The sequence below is a fragment of the Engystomops pustulosus genome, chromosome 9 (genome assembly GCF_040894005.1).
Source record: "Engystomops pustulosus chromosome 9, aEngPut4.maternal, whole genome shotgun sequence".
Taxonomy (NCBI): Eukaryota; Metazoa; Chordata; class Amphibia; order Anura; family Leptodactylidae; genus Engystomops; species Engystomops pustulosus.
In genome coordinates this window covers 27084986-27106700 of record NC_092419.1, presented here as the reverse complement: position 1 = coordinate 27106700, position 21715 = coordinate 27084986, and the positions used below count along the sequence as shown (strand labels likewise).

General features: G+C 43.5%; 1 protein-coding gene across 4 annotated transcripts; it reads right to left on the bottom strand.

Annotated features, from left to right (window-relative positions):
• Positions 1–1001: 1001 nt before the first annotated feature.
• On the bottom strand, positions 1002–18661 carry MDC1 (mediator of DNA damage checkpoint 1). Of its 4 annotated transcripts, XM_072123875.1 has the most exons (17): positions 18516–18547; positions 16176–16288; positions 15517–15954; positions 15324–15408; positions 13379–15117; positions 13032–13097; positions 12654–12722; positions 11811–11855; positions 8524–9242; positions 7968–8454; positions 7489–7535; positions 5437–7218; positions 4486–4644; positions 4204–4386; positions 3990–4115; positions 2734–2844; positions 1002–2638 (listed from the first exon to the last, which is right to left on the bottom strand). In XM_072123875.1, exons 1-17 carry the CDS (start codon positions 18545–18547, stop codon positions 2450–2452), a joined length of 6390 nt encoding a protein of 2129 aa, XP_071979976.1. In that variant the 3' UTR covers positions 1002–2449. The 4 variants fall into 4 exon arrangements, with proteins under 4 accessions (XP_071979976.1, XP_071979973.1, XP_071979972.1 ...); XM_072123872.1 differs by lacking the exon at positions 18516–18547 and adding an exon at positions 18556–18661 and having other exon boundaries at positions 7968–9242; XM_072123871.1 differs by having other exon boundaries at positions 7968–9242.
• Positions 18662–21715: the final 3054 nt, after the last annotated feature.

Genomic DNA, 21715 nt, shown 5'->3' with positions numbered 1-21715 from the left:
CATTCACATGAACGTATGGGGGATGTACATACCTCCTCCATACACTTCTATGGGCTCACGGCCCTGTACGGGAGCGGGGCAGCACACGTGCAGCACCGTATCGCTCCGTAGCAAGATATGACATGTCCTCTTTCTACGGAATATGGTGCCATGCGCTCATCCCCTGCTCCTCCCAGCACGCCGATGTATGCCCGTTATACTACGGTACGGCGGGTATACATCATGTGAATGTAGCCTAAAGGTGGAGAATTCCCATGAAAGATGAGACGCGCTCCTATTGTTTTATGGATATAACATGCTCCGATGCTCCATTATAGTACTAGTAGTATCCTGAAACCCTTTCATTTGAAACCATATAGAAATCAAAGGCATAGTGGATTTCCTACTAAAGTCAACTTTCCAAATTATGCTAATAAGCCATAATGGCTCTACCTGAGCCCCTCTGTGCTGTCTTTACAGGATGGGACACTGTTTCCCCCTCTCTCTACCTACAATATTCTTTCAGCAGCAGCACACTGTGGGGGGACAGTGTGACAGCATGTGAAGTTCCAACACAGAGAAGCTGTGAGTGCCCCCCTGAGCCCTTATAGCTCATTAGCATAATTTTAAAAGTTGATGTTAGAAGGGAGGCGGCCATGGATAACATATATAAATCGATTACCACGGTCACTGTGCCTAGATCTATGAGTAATGTCCCTGGTTTATCAGGATGGACGTAGAATTTCCTATAACATTAGATGCTCAGGATACATTTGCATGATGGGATCCTGGGACAATTCCCATATAGACTGGCAACACTTTCTATAGAACATCTGCTGCACTTTCTTACCCATAATGCCTAGGGGGAGGCCATGGCCTCCATGTGGGGGGATGCAGGGCCATACACCAGGAGCTTTCCTGCACTTAGTAATACATCTGCTCCATCCCAACCATTGCACCCTTCATGGAGCTTGTAACAGGGCATTTATCTTTTTGTAAGGTAATGGAGATTAAAACCAGGAACAAAAAAAAAATAGCCCATGTTTATTATGTACAGAAAGCTGCGCACTATATACAGGCAGAGGTCGCCCTGTACAAGGTCCAGGATACGGTGCATAATCAGAGAGAGAATGTGACTACAGATATCTACAAATATATAAATGAATCCTCCACATTGTCACACGTGTCCAGGACTACAGTGAGGAATTGACATTTGTTAGCGTTGGTTTTTACCTTGTGATTTGCCACTGATTATTGGCTCCTTCTCAATGTAACGATTAAGCAAATCTAATGCTGGTAACTACACTCCCCCCTGCTCAGGTCCTCTCTTGTTATTCTTTTAAAATTACAGGTTTTTTGACAAGGCACAAAGTTACAGAAATCTCTACGTGGAGACCTAAATACTGTCTTAAAAAGGACCTTTCACCACCTCACACATAAGATAAGCACATTCTATAGTGGTTGCTACACAGATTCAGGGGCACTTCTTTCTAGTCCCCACAGTTGTTGAGATATCAGTCCCGGTATCCGACCATTGTAGTCCTCTGCACTGTCAGAAAGGAAGAGCTAAGGCAGAGGAGCTCCTCCTCTCTGACAGTAGTGAGGAATATAATAGTCAGATACTGGGACTGATATCTCAGCAACTGTTGGGGCTAGAAAGAAAACTCAAAGTGCATCTGCCTCTACAGAACGTTGTGTTCATCTCCACGTTTGTGAGGTGGTGAAAGGTCCTTTCTAAACTCCTGTTGTCTTATAAAACCCACTAACTTATAACCAGTTTCTGCTCATCGACGACAAAAAACATTCTTTTCCATCAAAAGTAATGGACAAGCCAAAGACGGAGAACACAGAGTTAAACTAAACCTAAAAGACAATGTACAAAAGCTTACAATTCTTGTTCCCAATTATTGTCCCATTCCAACCTCCTATCGTCAGCAGGGTGAATAATTTGTCGCCTTTGACATTCCCCGAAAGGAGATGCGTTTTCAACAAGAATCCAAACTGAATGGAGATAAATGATTGTCTTCCTGTTCCATCTCCATACAGTTTGCACACTCAGGATGACTTCTGCCACTATCATTACAACAGATTATTTGTCCTTGTAAAAGGACCAGAAGGCAGGGGCATCTCCGATTGTAACTTGGTAATGGTACTGGATAAGGTCGGATCGATCTGGACAGTGATCTGATCAATGGTGATGAAGAGACCAATACCTCTAACAAGATGCATTTTGTCCAGAGTGTTAAGGATTTTTTTTTTTTTAAACTTGTTACGTGTTGGATCCTGGAAAGAGTCATTTTTGTGTCATTGGAATGGAAGTCCACAGGACTGCAGACCACCCAAGACCAAGAACCTTCATAAGAAAATGGGTTGCAACATTGTGAAGCCGCTCAATTCCTTCTATGCAAATCCCCAACAAAAGCAGCTTTGAAAATTTATCGAGCAATGAGGGGTTCGATCTATTCAAAATTTAACGCCTCCGCTTAGCCGGCGTGGGCCCAGCGTCCTGCGCTGTGGGGTTCAGAAGATATGCCGTTGGGTTCACTTCCTGCCGCAAGATTCCACTGAGGATAAATTCAGCGGATGTAATCGGAACAGACGCTGGGACCGACTTGCAACGAGCAGCATCTTCAGGACAGGACACTACTATGCATTTTTCCTTGAAAACAAAAACAAGAAATTATCATCTTACATCATGGAGACAAGGAACAACCAATTGTATTTTAATAAATGACAGAAAAGTTGCTCCTGTACCTTGAATGAGCGAGGCATTTTAGGGAGGAATGTTGCTCCGCTGCAGCGGATGATGTCTTTCATGTGGTCGGGTTCTGGTTTGACTTGCTGAGTTACATGAATTTCATAACCCTACAAAAGATAAATGAATTCAAGCAGAAGGTCTAACTATTTCTAATCACCTGCCTGGGAACCCTGCAGAAGTTTCCTAGAACTGGCAAGAATTGCAGCAGTGATATAAGCAGATGTAATTCACCCTACTGTGCTGTGAACGAAGGTCAAAATCCATGGCCACTGTATTCCGTATCTCCAACTCCTAAGGCCCAGTTCACACCTGTGTTTGGCCCCTTCTGTTATTAAAAGAAATCTACCATCAAAACCCATCATGATAAACCAGGGACATTACTCATAGAACCAGTCACTGTGACTGTGGTAATATTCTTATATTTGTTATCCATGGCCTCCTTCCTTCTAAAATCAATGTTTAAAATTATGACAATAAGCTTGAAGAGCTTTGTGGTGCGTTAGCAGAGCCTCTCCCTGCTGCAGCTCCACAAGCCTGATGCAATACCATTGCAGACGAGGAATTAAAAAGCACACAGTGGGACAGGGGAGTGTAACAGCCTGTGAACCTGCAGCACAGAGGAGCTCTGATAACACCCCCCAAGAGCCCTTCAGGTTCATTAGCATAATTGTAAAATTTAATTTTAGAAGGCCATGGATAACTATAAGAAGATAACCAGTGTCACGGTGCCTGGATCTATGAGTAAAATCCCTGAGTGATCATGATGGATTTTCATGGTAGATATCCTTTAAGCCTATATACATTTCCTTACTATAGTGCTTGTCTCTATTACACCAGGGCCCTTTATTTGGGACACTTCTCTATTAGCCACAACAGATAAGAGCTGCCTCCCCAAAACAAGTCTACCCCAAAGCATGCCCTCCACCGAAACCAAACATACTTTTCTAGTTTTACTGTAGTTTCCAAAATTATATAATTTATCCATATGCAAAATTTAAAAGTTGGAGCATCTCTCTCCCTTTTAACACTGTTCCCCATCCCGTTAGCTTAACCCCATCCTTAAAATGTGTTCATCTTTCCTTATATCCTTTACACAGTATGGAGTCTCTTCCCTCTCCACATGCAGTGGGAACCGTGACTGTAGCGTCTGACATTAGTAATCATAAACAGGTCCCCTAGGCTACAGATATTTCCAGACATGCCAAGTATACTTATGGCTGGACACATTGTAAAAATGAAAGAAGTTGTGTACCTCAAAGAGCGGCCGCTTTCTCGCTTTCTGCAGAGATTCTGACAACACAAAACTGAAGTTTTTCTCTTGTTCTTTATCATGAACCAGAAATCCATTTGGGGACAAGAAGCATCCGCTCTTCTTACACTGCGAAAAAGCATCAAGATTTGGTTCTGTAAAGATTTTGCATCAAATGAAAAATAATTGACCATAGATAGAAGTGACATAATTGTACCTTGTCTATCCAGTCCAGCGTGACGATGGGAATCCCCCTCGCAAGGGCACAGAGAAACTTCACAGTTCTTCTGACCCGATCCGTTACCAGGTGGGTACAGTCAAACACGGATTCGGCAATGTCTCCACCCAGAGAGCGGATTGTCTCCTCACCAGCTGTGTCCACGACCCCGGTGAACAGAATCTGCAGAAGAAAAAAAGAAAAAAAAATATGTTGAAATAAAAGAAAAAAAAAAAAGGATATAAAAAATACTGACATGGAAACTAGGAAGTCGCTGCAAACCTTAGGAGCCGATCCTGATTGGGCCGGATATGGACTGGTGGCTGCTGTAGACGTTCTGTTGGTGCGGCGGGGGGTTCTGGCCTCCTGTGGGTTGCTTGAAGCTGAACTCGGCCTTTGGCGGGTGCTCCGAGATGGGGAGGGATCGGGTGGGGAGATTTCCTGAAAAGTAGAATATACAAAATCTCAAAAATATACTTTACTAGGTTTTCAGAGTTTAGACTAAACTACAACCAACTTATTTATCACAAAGTGCCAAACTGAAAATTTTAGTAGTATCTTATTGGTCCCTGCTTTGTATCAGCATCTGAGGGCACCAATACAGGAGCTCCAATCTAGGCTTGTCCACACCTTCTCGCTCCTCCTGTAGTCAAAGAGCCTAGGACGTCACTGTAAAATAATGCTGAATGAGGCTCATCCTGGGCTGCCTGCTGCAGGAGGCGGCCAAGGGTCCAGTCTGGTAAACTTTGTGCTGGGGTGTGACAGGCTGGGTGCCCTGGTGTCACACCATGGCTATGAGTGCCATAGGCTTGCCACCTAATCCTCTCGGATATCTTGGCCCAAATAAAAAGGCCAAGATGGTTCCGCTTTTTCAGTCTCTGCACTATAGGGGCGAGGATCGCACTAGACAACCCTTATCCATCGGTCTCAGAGCCTTTTCTACTAGGATGCAATTTATATTGGTTTTTCCATGGTTAGGGTAGAGATACTAATGGGTGCTGTGTGCTCAGTATGTTTTAAAGATCTGTGCAAACTAGACCACACACATTTTTGGTAGAATTCTGAAAGTCCCCTAGATGTGCACTGTCTAAAATATATAAAACTTTTCAATGCATGTATTACTTCATAGACTTCCCCTGCTTATGAATTTATAAAGCTTCTACCTTTCGGCTCCGATACAGAGAGGTTCACGTGGAGGAAGAACTGCTGTGTAAACACCACATTTGCACTTACCTTTTCAGTCTGTGTGTTTTCAGTTTCGGGAAGCAGTTTTCTTGGCCTCCCTCTTCGACTTTTTGGCGTTTCTATCACCACTGGATCTTCCGGCTTTTCTTCTCCATCATCCGATTTCTTCCTCTTCACTTCTCCTTCTGTCTTTGTGGTTTGTCCTCTCTTTCTTGAGGCAACTGGTGTAGAAAGCTGAGGCAGATCCTCCTTTTTAGCAGCTGGTCTTCCTCTCCCAGGCTTTGACTTCTCTTGTGGGGACACTTTAGGACTCTCCTCCAATCCCTTTTTCACTTCTTCGCCTTGACTGTCATCAGCAGCTTTTGCTCGTGTTCTTGGGGATCGTTTATACTTCTCCTCGCTCGGTTGTGACTCTTCATCTCCTGCGCCTTTTTTCTGATCTTCTTTAACTTGTTTTTTATTTTTTCTAGTGTTCTTTTTCCCGGCAGCCTCCTCTTTGTCTTCGGCTGCAAGGCTTTCCTCCAGTGTGTCTTCAGGGTTGGCCTCATCAGAGTTCTTTCTAGTCCTTCTAGACTTTTTAGTTTGGTCTTGTACTACTTTCACATCGTCTCCTTCTTTTGAGTGTCGTCTTGTTCTTCTAGAGGTGGTTTCTTTTATAATCTCTTCTTTCGTCACACTGTCTTCTACTCGTTGTCCTCTTCTAGATTTTCTTGTTGTGTTCGCATCACTGCTGGATATTTCCTGGGATGCAATACTATCCTCAGTTTTCTCTTCTTTCTGATTCTTTTGTGTCCTTCGAGATTTTCTAACTGCTTCATTGTCTTCAATAATGGCATTTTCCTTTACTTCTTGTTCTGTTTTGGAGGTTTCCTGCTTGGAATTATTTCTGGTTCTTTTGGCCATGTTGTTACTTGCTGGCTTATCTTCATTCACTTGTACTTTATCTTTATTTTTTGGTTCAATGTCTTTTATACTTGCACTCCTCCTGCTTTTCCCCTTGCCCTCTTGAACTTCTTGAGATTCTTCTTTACTTTCTTCCTTTAAACTCCTTCGTGTTCTTCTTGATTTTTCATTCTCAGAGACCGGTTCAGCTGGACTGACATCTTCAACCTTCTTGTAATCTTCTGTGGTGGCCTCATCTTTGTCAGATTCTGGTTCTGGAGCCTTAACCCGAGATTTCCGAGTTGCTTTTCTTCCTTGGGTCTCTTCTTGTGACTCTAGTGAATTTTCGTTATCTACATCTCCTGGGTTCACAGCCTCTTCTGCATCCGCTTTCTTTAGTCTCGTTGCTACTCGACGTTTGTTTCTTGCTGGTTTCTTAAGTGAATCAGATTTTGCACCTGAGTCATTAGGCTCAATAAGATCCTCACCTTCAACAACTATTGGAGATTTAGAAGGCTCGGTGCTTACAATTTCCTTGTTCTCTACAGAAGCCTGATCCCCAGCCTCTGCGGACGTCGGCTTCACCACTCTACCTTTCTTGTCAGACTGTGTGACCTCAGAAGTGACCTCCACAGTGTTGGAGTGCTCTTCTTTCAACTCTTCATTGCCCTCTTTTTTTGCAGTTTTTCTAGTGACTTGCTTCTTACCACGTGGCTCATTAATTCCCGATGGTTCATCCTCAGAAGATTTCTTACTTGTTCTCTTTCGAGAGGTCACAGCTTCTTCATTCGTTGTATCCTGTGACGCAGCAGTTCTCCTCCCTCCCCTTCTTTTAACTTCTTTCTCTTCTTGAACTTCTTTTATCTCAGTTTCAGGCTCTACTGCACTCGGTTCACCTGGTTCCTCTGCAGGAGCGGTATCTGGGAGCTTTTCAGTTTCTGACAGCACCTGCAGAACAAAGGCACGGGAGGTAAGTAATCATAGAAAGGGTGGTGAGAGAAAAGGTCAAATCCCCTTAGAAAATTGGGCCTAAATTAGGAAGGCCCTTCAGCTAATGTGATGCCTTCATCACTGAAAACAGAGGAAGTATCCAAATCAATAGTGGAAAGAGCCCAGGAACCTTTTTGGGACTAGAGGACCCTTTAGGAATACACGGGAAAGAGAAAAGTTTGCAAATTGTATCCAATTGTTTCGGATGCAGCATTAGGAGTCACTCACCAAAACATTCTGTGCAGGTTCCTTTTTTTTCTTACTTCTACTGAGACCTGCAAAACAAATCAAACAGTTTAACAAAGAAAAATTTCTATCAATGTATATGCCAGATGGCCTTATATAAAATCCCTATTCCATGGCATAGAACCAGTTCAACATTACTCAGCTTTTTCCACCTTCCAACTTTTTATTGCAAAAAGTATTGGAAAGTACCAGGTACTGGGTATTTTTGAGCATCTTCGTGATCTTGTGAGCCAAAAAATTCTACAATGTAACGTGTTAGAACTGGTCATCCCTATTTATGATAAAGGAAGCAAATGGAAATCTTTCTACAGTGCAAAATCAACCACATAACACTGAATTGTAGTCAAACTGAAATGATCTGATCTGCTACACTGGACACAATTACAAATCAGTTTACAAATCAGTTCATCTGTTGGAACTGTCCTTAGTTTAGACAGAATTTTACTCTGTTGGACACCAACCTCTCCTTGAAGACGGCTTCTCTTTTCTTTCGTCAGGCAACTCTGTAGATGATACACTTGGGTCATTTACACTGGTAACCTGAACAGCATCATCACCGGACATACTGCATGCCTGAGACGCATCATCTTTGGCCTGGGTGGCAGCATTATCTACGGCCTGAATAGCATCATCATCCTTGGTCTCTATGGCATCATTATCTATAGCCTGGGTGGCATCTTTGTCCTTGGTCTCGATGGCATCATTATCTATGGCCAGAGTGGCATCATCACCCTTGGTCTCGGTGGCATCATTATCTATTGCCTGGGTGGCATCTTTGTCCTTGGTCTCGGTGGCATCATTATCTATGGCCTGAGTGGCATCATCCTTGGTCTCGGTGGCATTATTATCTATGCCCTGAGTGGCATCATCATCCTTGGTCTCTGTGGCATCATTATCTATGGCCTGGGTGGCATCATCACCCTTGGTTTCTGTGGCATTATCTATTGCCTGGGTGGCATCATTATCTATGGCCTGGGTGGCATCATCACCCTTGGTTTCTGTGGCATTATCTATTGCCTGGGTGGCATCTTTTTCCTTGGTCTCGGCAGCATTAATATCTATGGTCTGGGTAGCATTATCATCCTTGGCCTGGGTTGCATCATCATCCTTGGTCTCAGTGGCCTCATTATCTATCGCCTGGGTGGAATCCTCGTCCTTAGTGGCATCAATATCTATGGTCTGGGTGGCATCATCATCCTTGGCCTGGGTGGCATCACTAAAAGGTTGCTCTAGCTGCTCCGCTGCCTCCTCAGGAACTTTAAGCCCCTTTCTTTCATTTGCAGCGGGGGGCGTCTGGGTTTCTGGAGGTTTCTCTTCTTCCACATATAACTGTGTGGCTTCGAGTTCCAGTTTGAGGGATTGCTCATCAGCTTGGGTTGCATCTTTGGTGGTCTCACCGGCTTCTCCCACATCTTCAGTATTTTCTTCTTGCTGGAGGCTTTTTATCCAAACTGCAGCTGGAACGTCTCTCTTCAGGTGCAGCCACGTGCCAGTGTCTTCAGCAGGTTTTGTGGACAAGCACTGGGAGACTGGTTGTGTGGCATCGGAGAACAAGGTCTCATGAGACACTTGTTGGGTTTCCTTTTCAGACTCTTCTTCACTACTTGTTTTATCTACACTTCTTTCTACAGGTTCTGGGGTCTCCTGGACACTGGGTCCTACCATTTCTGCCTCGGTGCAAAACGGCTGTGTTTCGGCTATTTCAAGCTCATCAATTTCGTCCTCGGATGTATCCACTAATAAAGATAAAAATATTCATGTAAAGTAAAATCGAATAATACTAAATGTATATAAATCAAGAAAACTAAACAGGAAACTAAAGGAACCCATACATTTTTGTTTTATGGAATTGACCGACCACCTCATGTGCATGAGAGCATCCAGCCACAACCCTGATGGCAAATGTAGAGGATAAGAAGGGTTAGACATGCTGGATTTCAATATTACCAATCATTATGCCCTTATTTAGTGGGTTCTTATTTCCCTCCACAGAACAGTTTCAGGAACCTGTCGCCAGATTTTACCCCACTAAACTACTAATCCCTTTATGTCAGGTATAAATTCCCTCTTAAGTGAAATCTCTCTCTTTTCCCTATAAAAAAAATCTCCCCCAAAGCCAGGCAAATATGACTCTTCTCATCCCATTTTCACTTGAGAAAAGTCAAGGTTATAGGTTGCAGGAGGACGGTCACTTTGGTTAAAACCATGCTTTTTATGTGATGTTTAAAGATAAGAAACTCAACTTTTAGCTCCCATCAAGCTCATCGGATCTGTCAGGTATGGGAACTGGATCCATACCTTCAGCTAGTTGTCTGTATCTCCAGTTCTGTAGCTCGCAAAGGCATAAGCCTGATGTGATCTGAAAGATCATCTGTTTGTAGGTGCTACAGAAGATGTCATATTTGCCAAACTTAGGAGATTTTTTTTTTCATTGTTAAAAAACAGGTGAGATTTCACATAGGAGACAGAATTCCCCTACCTGATAACATCTCGTTATCAGGTAGGGGATAACGAGATGTTATCCCCTACCTGACGGAGCTGGTAGTTTAGGGGGTTAAACCCTGTTGATAGTTTCTCTTTAAGAGAAATAGCTGGCAGCCAAACAAACATTTGTCAGTAACTCACTAAAGTTGACTTGGAGGCTTGATGGCACAAAGCTGCTGTAGTTATCTAAACTAAAACATGAAGTTTCACACAAAGATGCCAAGCTTTTTGCTGTTTTTTATGCATTTAGGATGCTCTTGTCAATCAATACAGCCTTGCAGCTCTGGGGTCCTGGGTTCAAGTCCCCTCCAGGTCAACATCTGCTAATAGCTTGTATGTTCTCTCCATATTTGCGTGGGTTTCCTCCCACGCTCCAAAACATACTGGTAGGTTGATTAGATTGTGAGCCCCATTGGGGATAGGGACTGATTTGGCAAACTCTGTTCAGCGCTGCGTAATCTGTGTGCGCTATATAAATAAAGGATTATTATTAATTATTAATCACAACCTAAAGCCTGCATTTCCAGAGGCGGCCAACAGAGGGCACACTACTTACATGTATGAGTCAGTCCTGCCTTATAGTGCATAAACCATGTTCTCTAGGCTTAGGAAATGCCAAGTTGAAGCAATCTAATGCAACATCTCAGCCCCACCACAGACCCTTCTGCTGGCGTCGTCAATCATCTGCAGGGAGCCATCCTCTACGCAGCTAAAAATAGCAAGACCCCTGCTCTGCCTGCAATTCTTCACATGTAGCCGACCATACATAAGGCTCTGTACTGATTAACTTGTCCCTGGCATAGGGTGCGCTGCCAGAAACAAGCCCATGTGCCCCCAAGACACCAATTATAGCATGCATGAATAACGTCAATGGACCCCATTATAACAACAATAAATTACATAGAAATGGGCCAACTGAAAAATGTTATGGAACAATTTGCTTAAGAGCACGGATGGTTTTCACAGGTTTTATCTCATTAATGGGATTTTCCAGCTTAAATATATCGATGACCTATCTGTAGGACAGTCACTGTTTTCAGGACTGGACTTTATCCGCGTGGCTATTTTCACTTCTACTATAGACATGAATGGAGAGTGGTCACACATAAGATCAAACTCACCTTCAGGCTTGAAATCTAACATCAAAATCAAGCATGGATAAACCAGGGACACTTACTCATAGATCCAGGCACGCAAGTGTGGTAATCTTATATTTCTTATCCATGGTCTCTTAGCTTCTAAAATCAAAACTTTTAAAATAAAGCCAATGAGCCAGAAGGGGTCCCAGGATGCTACCAGAGCCCCTCTGTGCTGCAGATTCACAGGCTGTTACACTGTGTAGGAGTTGAGTGCCGAGGAAGCAGAAGAAGTGGGAGACAATCTAACAACCTCAGGCTCATTGACACGTTAAAGCTATGTTAAACCTCCGTTCTTTACGTTGTTGAATGGAGGTATAACAGAGCTTTAACTCATCAATTAAAAATCCCATTAATATCAATGTAAATTTTATGTCATCCATTATGGTCAGTTAGCGCATGGATAACGGATACCTGCCTTTCTTCAAGCGGAAGAAAAGTACTGCTGTCTCCGTCATTTTTTCCATCCTAAAAACTCATGGATAAAAGATCCCTGCCCAACTGACCATAACGGATGACATAAAATTTACACCAATGTCCATGGGATTTTTAATTGGTTTTTAATTAAATCTCTGTTCAACATAAAAAAACACTAGTGTGAAATTAGCCTAAGTGCCCCTGATTTTTGGTGGATTTTGATGGTACAATAAATATCTTTATTTAACAGATCTACTTTCTACTTACAGGTCACTGATGAAATCTGCAGTACACTTATCGGATCAGCTGGACCTGAATAAACAAAAGATCAAAATAAATTTTTATAAAAATCAACAGTAGAGGGAGCTCCAGAGGTAACCAGAGCACAATGGGGCTCATTTACTAAGGGTCCGCGGACCGATGTTTCTGTCGGGTTTCCCGAATATTTCCTTTTTGCGCCGAATTTCCCCGGGTTTTTGGCGCATGCGATCAGATTGTGGTGCATCGGCGCCGGCTTGCATGCGACAGAAATCGGGGGGCGTAGCAGTCTGACAACCCAACAGGTTTGGACAAACCGCGGCTTGATGGCACAAAGCTGCTGTAGTTATCTAAACTAAAACATGCAAACATGAAGTTTCACACAAAGATGTTAAGCTTTTTGCTGTTTTTTATGCATTTAGGATGCTCTTGTCAATCACTTCAGACTTGTAGGGCTGGGGTCCTGGGTTCAAGATTTGGACAAACCGCGGAATTTTAAAATTAAATAGTTTCGCAAGATCAAGCGCTCACATGCACCAGGAAGAAGAAGGTGAACTGTGGTGGACCTCAGCAGGGAAGCAACACATGAAGGAAATTGGACGCACGACCTTAGTGAATCGCGGCAGACCTGAATCCTCGTCGGACAACCGCGACAGGACCGGTTAAGTAAATCTGCCCCAACATGTCTGATCTGATGCCAGCCATTTATACTTCTGTGTCTACAACTAAGTGATGTATATACTAGAAGTAACTACTACTGTAATCTCAACCAGGAACATTAAGGAGTTTCCATTGTCAAAATGCGAAGTACAGGGGGTATAAAAGAAAAACTGGCAGGGACAAATTACTTACGTTTGAATGGATCTGGTTCTGCCCAGGTGGAGCTGAATACATAGGCCTGAGTAGCCTCCTCCTCTTCTTCTAAAACAGATCATAAGAGACGTTCATTATACGATGTGTCTATCACTTCCATACATTATAAGTCTTCTTTCTAGCCTACAGACAATAGAGGAGGGGGTAACGTGTCTGAAGGATGGTATTACATGGCTTTATATGGGATCTTAGAGCACATAGCTGGAGCTGTATACACATAAGGGGTTTTAATGGACAATATCCAGAGCCTCTACAGATGTTTTTTTAATTACAGGTGCAATGAGCCAACACAACGCGGTCCGACAACACAACGCGGTCCGACATTGCTTTTAGCAATAAACATCCAGAAGCTGGTACCTGCCGGGTCCGACTCTTCTTGTGGTTCCAGGTAGCACTGTGTGGGCATCATTTCCAAGTCAATACCTGGTATAAAAAGTAAACAAAAGGTCTTATGCATCTTTGTATAGTCATATGAAAAGATCAGACAATGTGCACAGTGAAACGGAGGTGAAGACAACACATTGCGATGTCACACTGACCCTTTATCAGGGAAATGAACACAATGTCCATACCCAGGAGTCAGCAGAGGAATTTACCATGTGACAGGTAGGAACATGAGCAGGATGTCCATGCAATGCTCAACTAGTGTATGCAGGGAGCTGTATACTGCTGCTAGACAAATACAGTCAAGAGAAAAAGCTTACTTTCAGATTCAGACTTCTGAGTCTCATCTTCCTCTGTACTGATTTCTGCAGAAACATTTTGCGTTTCTTCGGTAGAAATTCCAGATATTTCAATGACTGATGATACAGAGGACTTCAGCTCGTCTACATCTGCTTTCTTCTGAACAGCACTGGTGTTACCCTCATCTTCTGGTCTGGGGACAATGGATGACCCACCACTTTCTTCTACATCTGTGTCACTATTCAGGCTAATCACCTGTTTAGCGCCATCAGCGTTGGTGCTACTTTCAGATGCATCTACTGTTCTGGGTGTAACAGGTAATCCTTCATCATCATCATCCACATCTGTATCACTATCCACATGGAGTGCGGCCGTCACCACTGCAGTCTTTGGATCATCATCAGTAGAAGTTTTTTCGAGGTTAACATTTGGTATCTGGTCATCTTCAACATCATTGTCGCTGCCTGCACCTTTTGCCTCTTGGACGTTTGTGCTTTCCGTAGAGGAGATTTGTGGTTCGTGGGTCGTGTCTTGGATGGAGACGTCCGTCTCTTCTTCTACATCTGTGTCGCTATCCACACCGGACACCTCTTGGACATTTGTGCTTTCGTTAGAGGAGACTTGTGGTTTGTGGGCAGCGTCTTGGATGGAGACGTCAGCTTCTTCCTCTACATCTGTGTCGCTGTCGAGGTTGAATGCAGCCGTTACTTCCTTTACAGCTGCTTTAGAGGGTTCAGGTTGAGCTTCCTTTACCTCTGCAGTAGACACATCTTCCTCTACATCTGTGTCACTATCCAAGTAGAATCCTTCCTTCTTCTCTTCAGCTTTACTTGTTAAGTCCTGAGCAGCATTGATCTCTACTGGCTTGGGTATGTCTACATCCTCATCATCAGTGTCACTGTCTATAGCAAGTCCAGTCGCTACTTCAGTTTTACCGAGTTCCTCTCTTTTCTTCTCTTCCTCGTGATCACGCTTCAGTTTTACCACATTCTTGTCACTTTCAACATCAGCATCAATGTCTCCTTCATTTCCGTGTAGCAGGGGTGGACTTGCTTTTTTCTCAGAATCTATAGTATCTGCAACTTCACGAGACCTGGACTTTTCTATATGAGATCCATTGGTTGCCGCTTCATCATCATCATCAGTGTCACTGTCCATATGGAAAACCGCATGGCTGCTGCCACCTTCATTGGTCTTACAGCTTTGGAGTACAGATGTTTTGGCTTCAGAGGTGGTTTTGTCTTCTTCTCGATTATTATCATCTTCTTTCAGCTTTGCACTGACATCAGAATTCAACTCACAGGGAGCCTCCTGAGCAGTCTCGATTTTGGAGGACACTATGTTTTCATCACTCTCTGCCACAGATGGCTTTGTTAATGTGTCATCCTCCAACATCTTCTCAAACGTTTGCTCTTTCTTTGTATTCTCATCTACTGCTCCAGCGACCTCCACACAAGGTACAGTCACGCTACCGGCAGATGTAGACTCAACCGCCTGCTCATATTCCCGATTTTCCTCCATTCCCAATCTCAACTTATTTTCGGCACATGTGGTTTTACTGGATTCCTCTCGTGAGGTGTCCATCGCTGTCCACGTCCTTTCATCATGTTTGGATTGATTTTTGAGAACTAAGGGTGTCGATATGTTCTGGGAAGAAGGTACAAAAGAACTTTTTCTAGATGTGTCTGTATCACTGTCACACGATACATTGAGTGAAGGAGGACGCACTTCTGATGTCGACGTATCGATTTCCTCATCACTATTAAAAAAAAAATGAAATTAAAAGATAAAAGTGATTATAAAATTGCACTCAATAGTACACGAAACTGAAAAATTGGGAACTAGTGGGGACCACCTGCAAGCTAGAAGGCACTATGCAGTATAAAACTATGAACAGTACGCAGCTTATGGCTACAGGGATTGGTGGGGTACTAAAGTTACCAGCATAGAAATACCAAAACTTACCTTTCAGGTACAACGGTGTCTGCTTCAGGAGGGCAAATGGTTCCTGGACCCGATGTTTTGTGACTGTCCTTGAAGGATCCACTACCTACAATAAAAATTACATTTTTAAGTAGAATGTATTAACAATGTGATGCTCAGTAAAGGAACAAGAAGCAGAAATCTGAATGAAACATGAAACCAGAAGAGACGGTACCTCCTTCATTCCATGGCGTCTGCTCCTCCTCATCTCCAGAGTCTCTCGCCAGTACCACTCCTCGTGCTATCCTACGTATAGCAGCACCTGGAGTTTTCTCAATGGCCAGAGCTCCCTGAGTAGCGGGCACCAGCATGGAGTCATCCTCACTCTCTACTACACCCGTTGTCTCAGCTTCTACATTCACCGGTATAGTGTAGCGGCAAGCCACATCAGCAAACAGCAGGAAGTCGCCATCAGATAACGCGTAACGTACGTTCGGGGCGAGGGCCACCTTGCCACGCCGCGTCTTGTTTAGGCTGCCGCTGTCACATATAGTGTGACAGTTCCCCGTCACATCCAGGATCGCATGTTTCTTTGAGACAGACTGTGCTGGCAGAGTGATGTCACAGCTGGCGTGCCGGCCGATGAGATTCTTTCCACGGTAGATGGGGAAGTCTGTAAGAAAAGTGTGTGATTAGTTGATGACATCATGACATTGTTTCAAAAACCAATTATGGGATCTACCCAACACTGACCTGATCTCCTAGTTTTAAAGGTCAAATTTTTGGATCAAGATTTGATCTTATGACTACTAGAACTTTTCCAGAATTTCCAACATTGATAAAAACATAAACTATGAGGTTCGAGTAAAAGTTGCATGGAGGGGTCTCACTCACCCTGTGCTGGTCCATGGATCCCGGCAAACATATGCAGATTGCCCACAGGTTTGTCTCTATTAAATGACGTCTCTTCTTCATCGTCGAGGTCAAGGCGCTGAGTCTCGTCCATCCTGTAAGATACAAATAACCACCAATGCAGAGTAATGCATTACAGCCACCACCAATGCAAAAGCCACCACCAATGCATTAAGCAACAACATAACAAGTTATTACTCGTGTCCATCAAATTTAATAAGGAAAAAAAAAATTTAAAATTGTTTTCTGTCCCATTTTTTCTGTTTTATTTTCAACTCGCCCTCAATCCCTTGAAGGAAATCTACCATGAAAATCCATCCTGATAAACCAGGGACATTACTCATAGATCCAAGCACCGTGACTGCGGTAATCTTCTTATATTTATTATCCATGGCCTCCTTCCGTCTAAAATCAACAATTATAATTATGCTAACGAGACAGAAGGGCTTCGGGAGCTGTTACCAGAGACCCTCCATGCTGTAGCTTCACAGGCTGTTACACTGTGCAGGATTCCACTGTGTGAAATGACAGCAGGCTGTGGGAGGAGGAAGTGATGAGGGAGCAGAATTTATGACAGCACTCCCCCCTCCCACTCTGCCTGTTGTAATCTCAGGGCAGAAGAGAAAGTTTCAGCACCATGGGGGGGGTGAGAAATGCTCCGGCACAGTGTTATGCCAGTGAAGCTGCAAGACAGAGGGACTCTGGTTACCTCCCCAGAGCCCTTCTGACTCATTAGCATAATATTAAAAAGATAATGTTAGAAGAAAGGAGGCCATGTATAATAAATATAAGACAATTCCCACAGTCCCGGTGCCTGGATCTATGAGTAATGTCCCTGGTTTATCATGGTGGTTTTTACGGTAGATTTCCTTTAACTGAGATTGAGCTGCAGCCAGGCCATGTGACCAACAGACAAGCAACGTCGAAAGGACACAGAGCTCAATAGATTCAATATTGATGAGGAATCCGAAATAGTAAATATTTAATTTCAGGAAAATAATAAAACAAGAGAGAACAAAACTCAAAATATGCCCCATCTCCTCCAGCCGTCATAGAGAGGACCCCTGTAACCTCCAGGCAGGACGCATATCAGAGAAGCTAATATTGAACATGTAAAACCAGGGTAGATACAGCTCCTCCGGGCACATTCCACACATAGTCTGATGGTTAATAGTTAGACAGAACACAAAACCTCTGGAGTAGGAGAAGAGAATCTCACTGCTCTTATCTCACACACTGAGTTATACCAGTGATAACAACAAGAGACCAGAGACTACAAGGGTCTAAAATACCGCCATTACCAGAAAACGGATCCGCGGCCCATATGTCATCAGCGTATCAAGTCCCGCTCACACGCGGGTGACAGCACCTGCTCAGTTTCTTAAAGGAAAACTACCATCAGAATCCATCATGTTATCCATGGCCTCCTTCCTTCTAACATCAACTTTTATATTATAATATTGAGTCAGAAGGGCACCTGCGGGGTGTATAGCTTCACAGGCTGTTACACAGTGCAGACACACTGAGGGGGAGGAAGTGCTGAGAGAGCAGGAGACAGCCTGTGAAGCTGACGCACAAAGGGCCTCTGGTAAAGCCCTTCTGGCTCATTAGAATAATTATAAAAGTTGATTTTAGAAGGAAGGAGGCCATGGATAACAAATATAAAAAGATAACACAGTCCCGGTACCTGGATCTACGAGTAATGTCCCTGGTTTATCAGGATGAATTTTGATGGTAGATTTCCTAGAGGGCCATAAAAGTCTGGTAGCCTATGCCCCGCCCATTCAGGAGTGATGTCATCTTACCGCACACTAACATATGCCAAAATTTGAAAAAGGTGACAAAGAATTGAGTCGTAATTTCTAGAGCCGCAAGGCCGGAGTTCACATGTGGTATTTGAACTGCGTGTTCAGTAAACACAATGGGAACGCAACGTGTGAACGCAGCTTTGGGATACAAAGTGTCATAGCGCTTTTCCAAAGTGGCGCGGGCTGCCATTTTGTCATAGCCTACTCATATGGAAAGTTTCCCCTATACTTTGTTATAGTGAACACCTTTCCTTCCAGGTGGTGACCAAAGAGATCACGCACCCCTCCCCTCAGACTGCGTCTACAAATTGCAAAATAACAACTTGTGTGTTACTTCTCAGAGCACCCCCGTGCCCCTCCCCCTCTGCCCTGGCACACTCCTGCCTGTTGTACTTTGTTCAGTGCCCAGCTGCATGGCAGAGGTCCCAGCCTCTCACAGCCAGGCCCTGCACACACGTCATGGCCTCATTCACACGCAGACTGGTCCGGCACACGGCACGCTACACGCACATACATGTACACGGACAATGTATATACAGCAGACATGTCCACACCTCACTTCCTGCCTCTCTCCCGCTGCTCCAATGCGCTCGGCACGCGCGCCACGCCCACATCTAATCGATTACCCCGCTGATAGGTCGGCGCGCCCGTCACTCATTCCCGCACTGGATTGGAGCCCGTTCAAAAAATGCGTGACGTCACGGCTGCAGGCGGTGCTGGGCGGGGAAGTCTCGCTTCGGATTGGCCGACGAATTATAAGTTCGCAATAAAGAATTCCCAGCGCCGTGACCGCGCGCTAGAGGGCTAATTATGTGTATTATTTGTGTCCTCGGTGCAGGAGCCATTTTGATTGAGGAGGGGGTGGTGTTTAATTGTTCGCCGTGCAAATGGCCGCTTGTCTGTTGGCACAAAGTTATTGTGGAGATTATTGACGCTGCTGAGGCAGATAGTGAGAAATAGTGTAGTCTTCCAATTGTATATGATACAGAAGTGTATAATTATACTCTATGTAGAAGCTGGGGGTGTTGTAACACTGCAAGTCCCAGCAGGTTATAGATTCTTCTGGAAAGCAACAAGTGGCCATGATGTAAAACTGTCCATCAACATGATTTTCAATGTGGCAATTCCGCTTACTCCAGGTTTGCCTATTTGCCGGCCATTTATAATTTTTATTAAATTTGAGTTGGGTTCAAAAAATTCAGCAAATTTCGGTATGAAAAAGAGGGACAAGGCCTATAAAAATTCAGCGGAAGGTGCAGGATACATATCCCTTTGTCGGAATCTGCCAGGAAGTTACATTTCCAATCACAGCAGGTCCTGGTGTGGAAGAATATCATTTTGGCTCTTTGGATAACCCTAACCAAAAGATATAATTTTTTTTAAATTGTATTTTTATTTAATTTTTCAACAAAATAATACAAAACATCCACAGAGCATGCCTATAAGTTAGTAATCATACAGGCAGTAAGGAGGTGCCAGCTATAGGAGAGAAACATTGCGTTTATAGAGCAGCCCAGTACCCAACAAAAACAAATATACTGTACTGTTTTCAGATGCAAATATTGTGCATAATCAACTCGAAATATAAAAGGGTCCCTTATCAAGGGGGTACAATACAAAGAAAAGGAGCACAGAAAAAATAAAAAGAATAAATGAAACCATGCAAAAAAAAAAAAGAAAAAATTATGACTGACACGACAGCCATAGACAAGACTGGAGGTTCAAGGAGGGAAAGGGGGAACACAAGCCAAACTTAGGGAATGGCCTGGGTGATCCAATTTGAGTCCCAGGGATCCCAGACAAGGTTCGAACTTATCTGCCTATATATGTTTATCTATGTTTAAGACTAAAACAAGAGTATGGTCCCTAAGAGGTTGGGGGCAAATGTTTAGTATGTAGGTTTTTGGACATAGCGGGAAGTCTAGCAAGAGAACCTGGGAAAGAGTCCATTGTACCTGTATCCAACAGGGTGTAAGCAGGGGACAGTCACAGAAGACGTGATAAACATTGGCTTGGGGTCCAAAAGATAGAATTTCTATATTTGCTAATTGATACAGTAGGGGGCATGACTCAAAAATACTGTCATCAATATAGAGTAACTTAAAGGGGTTCTCCGCCAGCAAAGATTCACTTTATAGAGCTTCATCTTTGTTAATGTATCACATACCTAATTGCGCGCTATTAGATTTATTATACTGTTTTCAAGATATCAAATTTATACTTTTTCTTTAGACCTCCCTTTGTGTACACTTTGATTTCCATGGTAATGAGAAGTATATTATCTCCGGTCCCCAGTCGCACATGTGCAGTGTTGTCTCCTTCTTCCCAGCTTGGTGCACGCTCGCTAGTTTCACTCTGCACGCTGAAGGCATCTTCCTGTTCACAACAGAGATCGGCGCGCTCGACTCCTCTCTGCTCATTGGAGGGATCATGCATGTGACCGCATCCAAACCAGCACTGCCGGCATGAAGGCAGAAATGCATGACGGGAATTGCAGTACTTCAACAAAGTGGGACGGCCATCTCTGATGGTAGCAGAAGCGAATCAGAGCAAGTAAGCTGAATCTGATTATCAAAGACAGACAAAGCGCATGGGTGGCGGCTTAATAAGGGTTAAAGATAAGAAAAGCAATATAACATGTTTGTTTGTTTTTTTTTAATAGTTATAGTGACCGTAAAACCCCTTTACAGAGTTACTAAACCTTTCAAGCTATTTTTTTTAAATTTCAGATATGAACTGTGCACAGGGACGGTGTCAGGTAAGTGTCGGGGCCCAGAGCTGCAGGGGGGGGCCCACATAGGTTGTACATAAGTAATGCATGGGGGTGAGGACGGGCTGTATCAAATGAATCCATAAGGGGTCAGTGGGGCTTTATATAAAATAACCATGAGGGGACTTATTGGTATGATAAACTAGGGAATATTTTAGGGAACAGGAGACTGTTTCAGTTTCTGAATCTTTCATGCCGCCACTTGAGCTCACTGCCAACTGGCCTACTGAAACCTGGAGCCGACCCTGATTGTACAGGTGATAATAGTAAAAATTTTACTATTATCACCTGTACAATTTATATCTGAAATTAAAAAAAATTGCTTGAAAGGTTTAGATAGAAACTGCTTTACTTCATGAAGAACATTACAATTTTTGTTCTTCATAAAGTGAAGCAATTTCTTTCTTCTGCTCTTTCTCCTGTAGTGAGCTCTGTATATGAGATCCATCCACTGCAGGCAGATAAAGAGACTAATGATTAACTCTTTCCATACCTACAGAATATTACCTTTAAAGGGAACCTTTAAAGGGAACCACTGTATGAAAAAAAATTTGCTTTAGACAGGTTCCCATAGAGCCTGAGTTCATTGATGAGTTCATCGATGGTCACAAGTGGAAAAAATTAACTTTGATTCTCTGCCTTGTAACCAAAGAATTCAGCGAGTCGGACTGGGGGTTTATCCACGCTTGAGTCTAGCAGCTGCCTCCTCAGCACGTCATCAGTTCTGAGGAAGCGGCTGCTAGACCCAAGCGTGAATAAACGCCCAGTCCGATTTGCTGGATAGTCTGGTTACCAGGCAGAGAATCAAAGTTCATTTTCTCCACTTGTGACCATCGATCAACGTAGTTAAAAAAAAAAAGGGTGCCCTGCTCATTTTTCTTTCAAACAGCGGTGACAGGTTCCCTTTAATGATTAAGCTCTGTGTATGACTGTGTATGACCTCA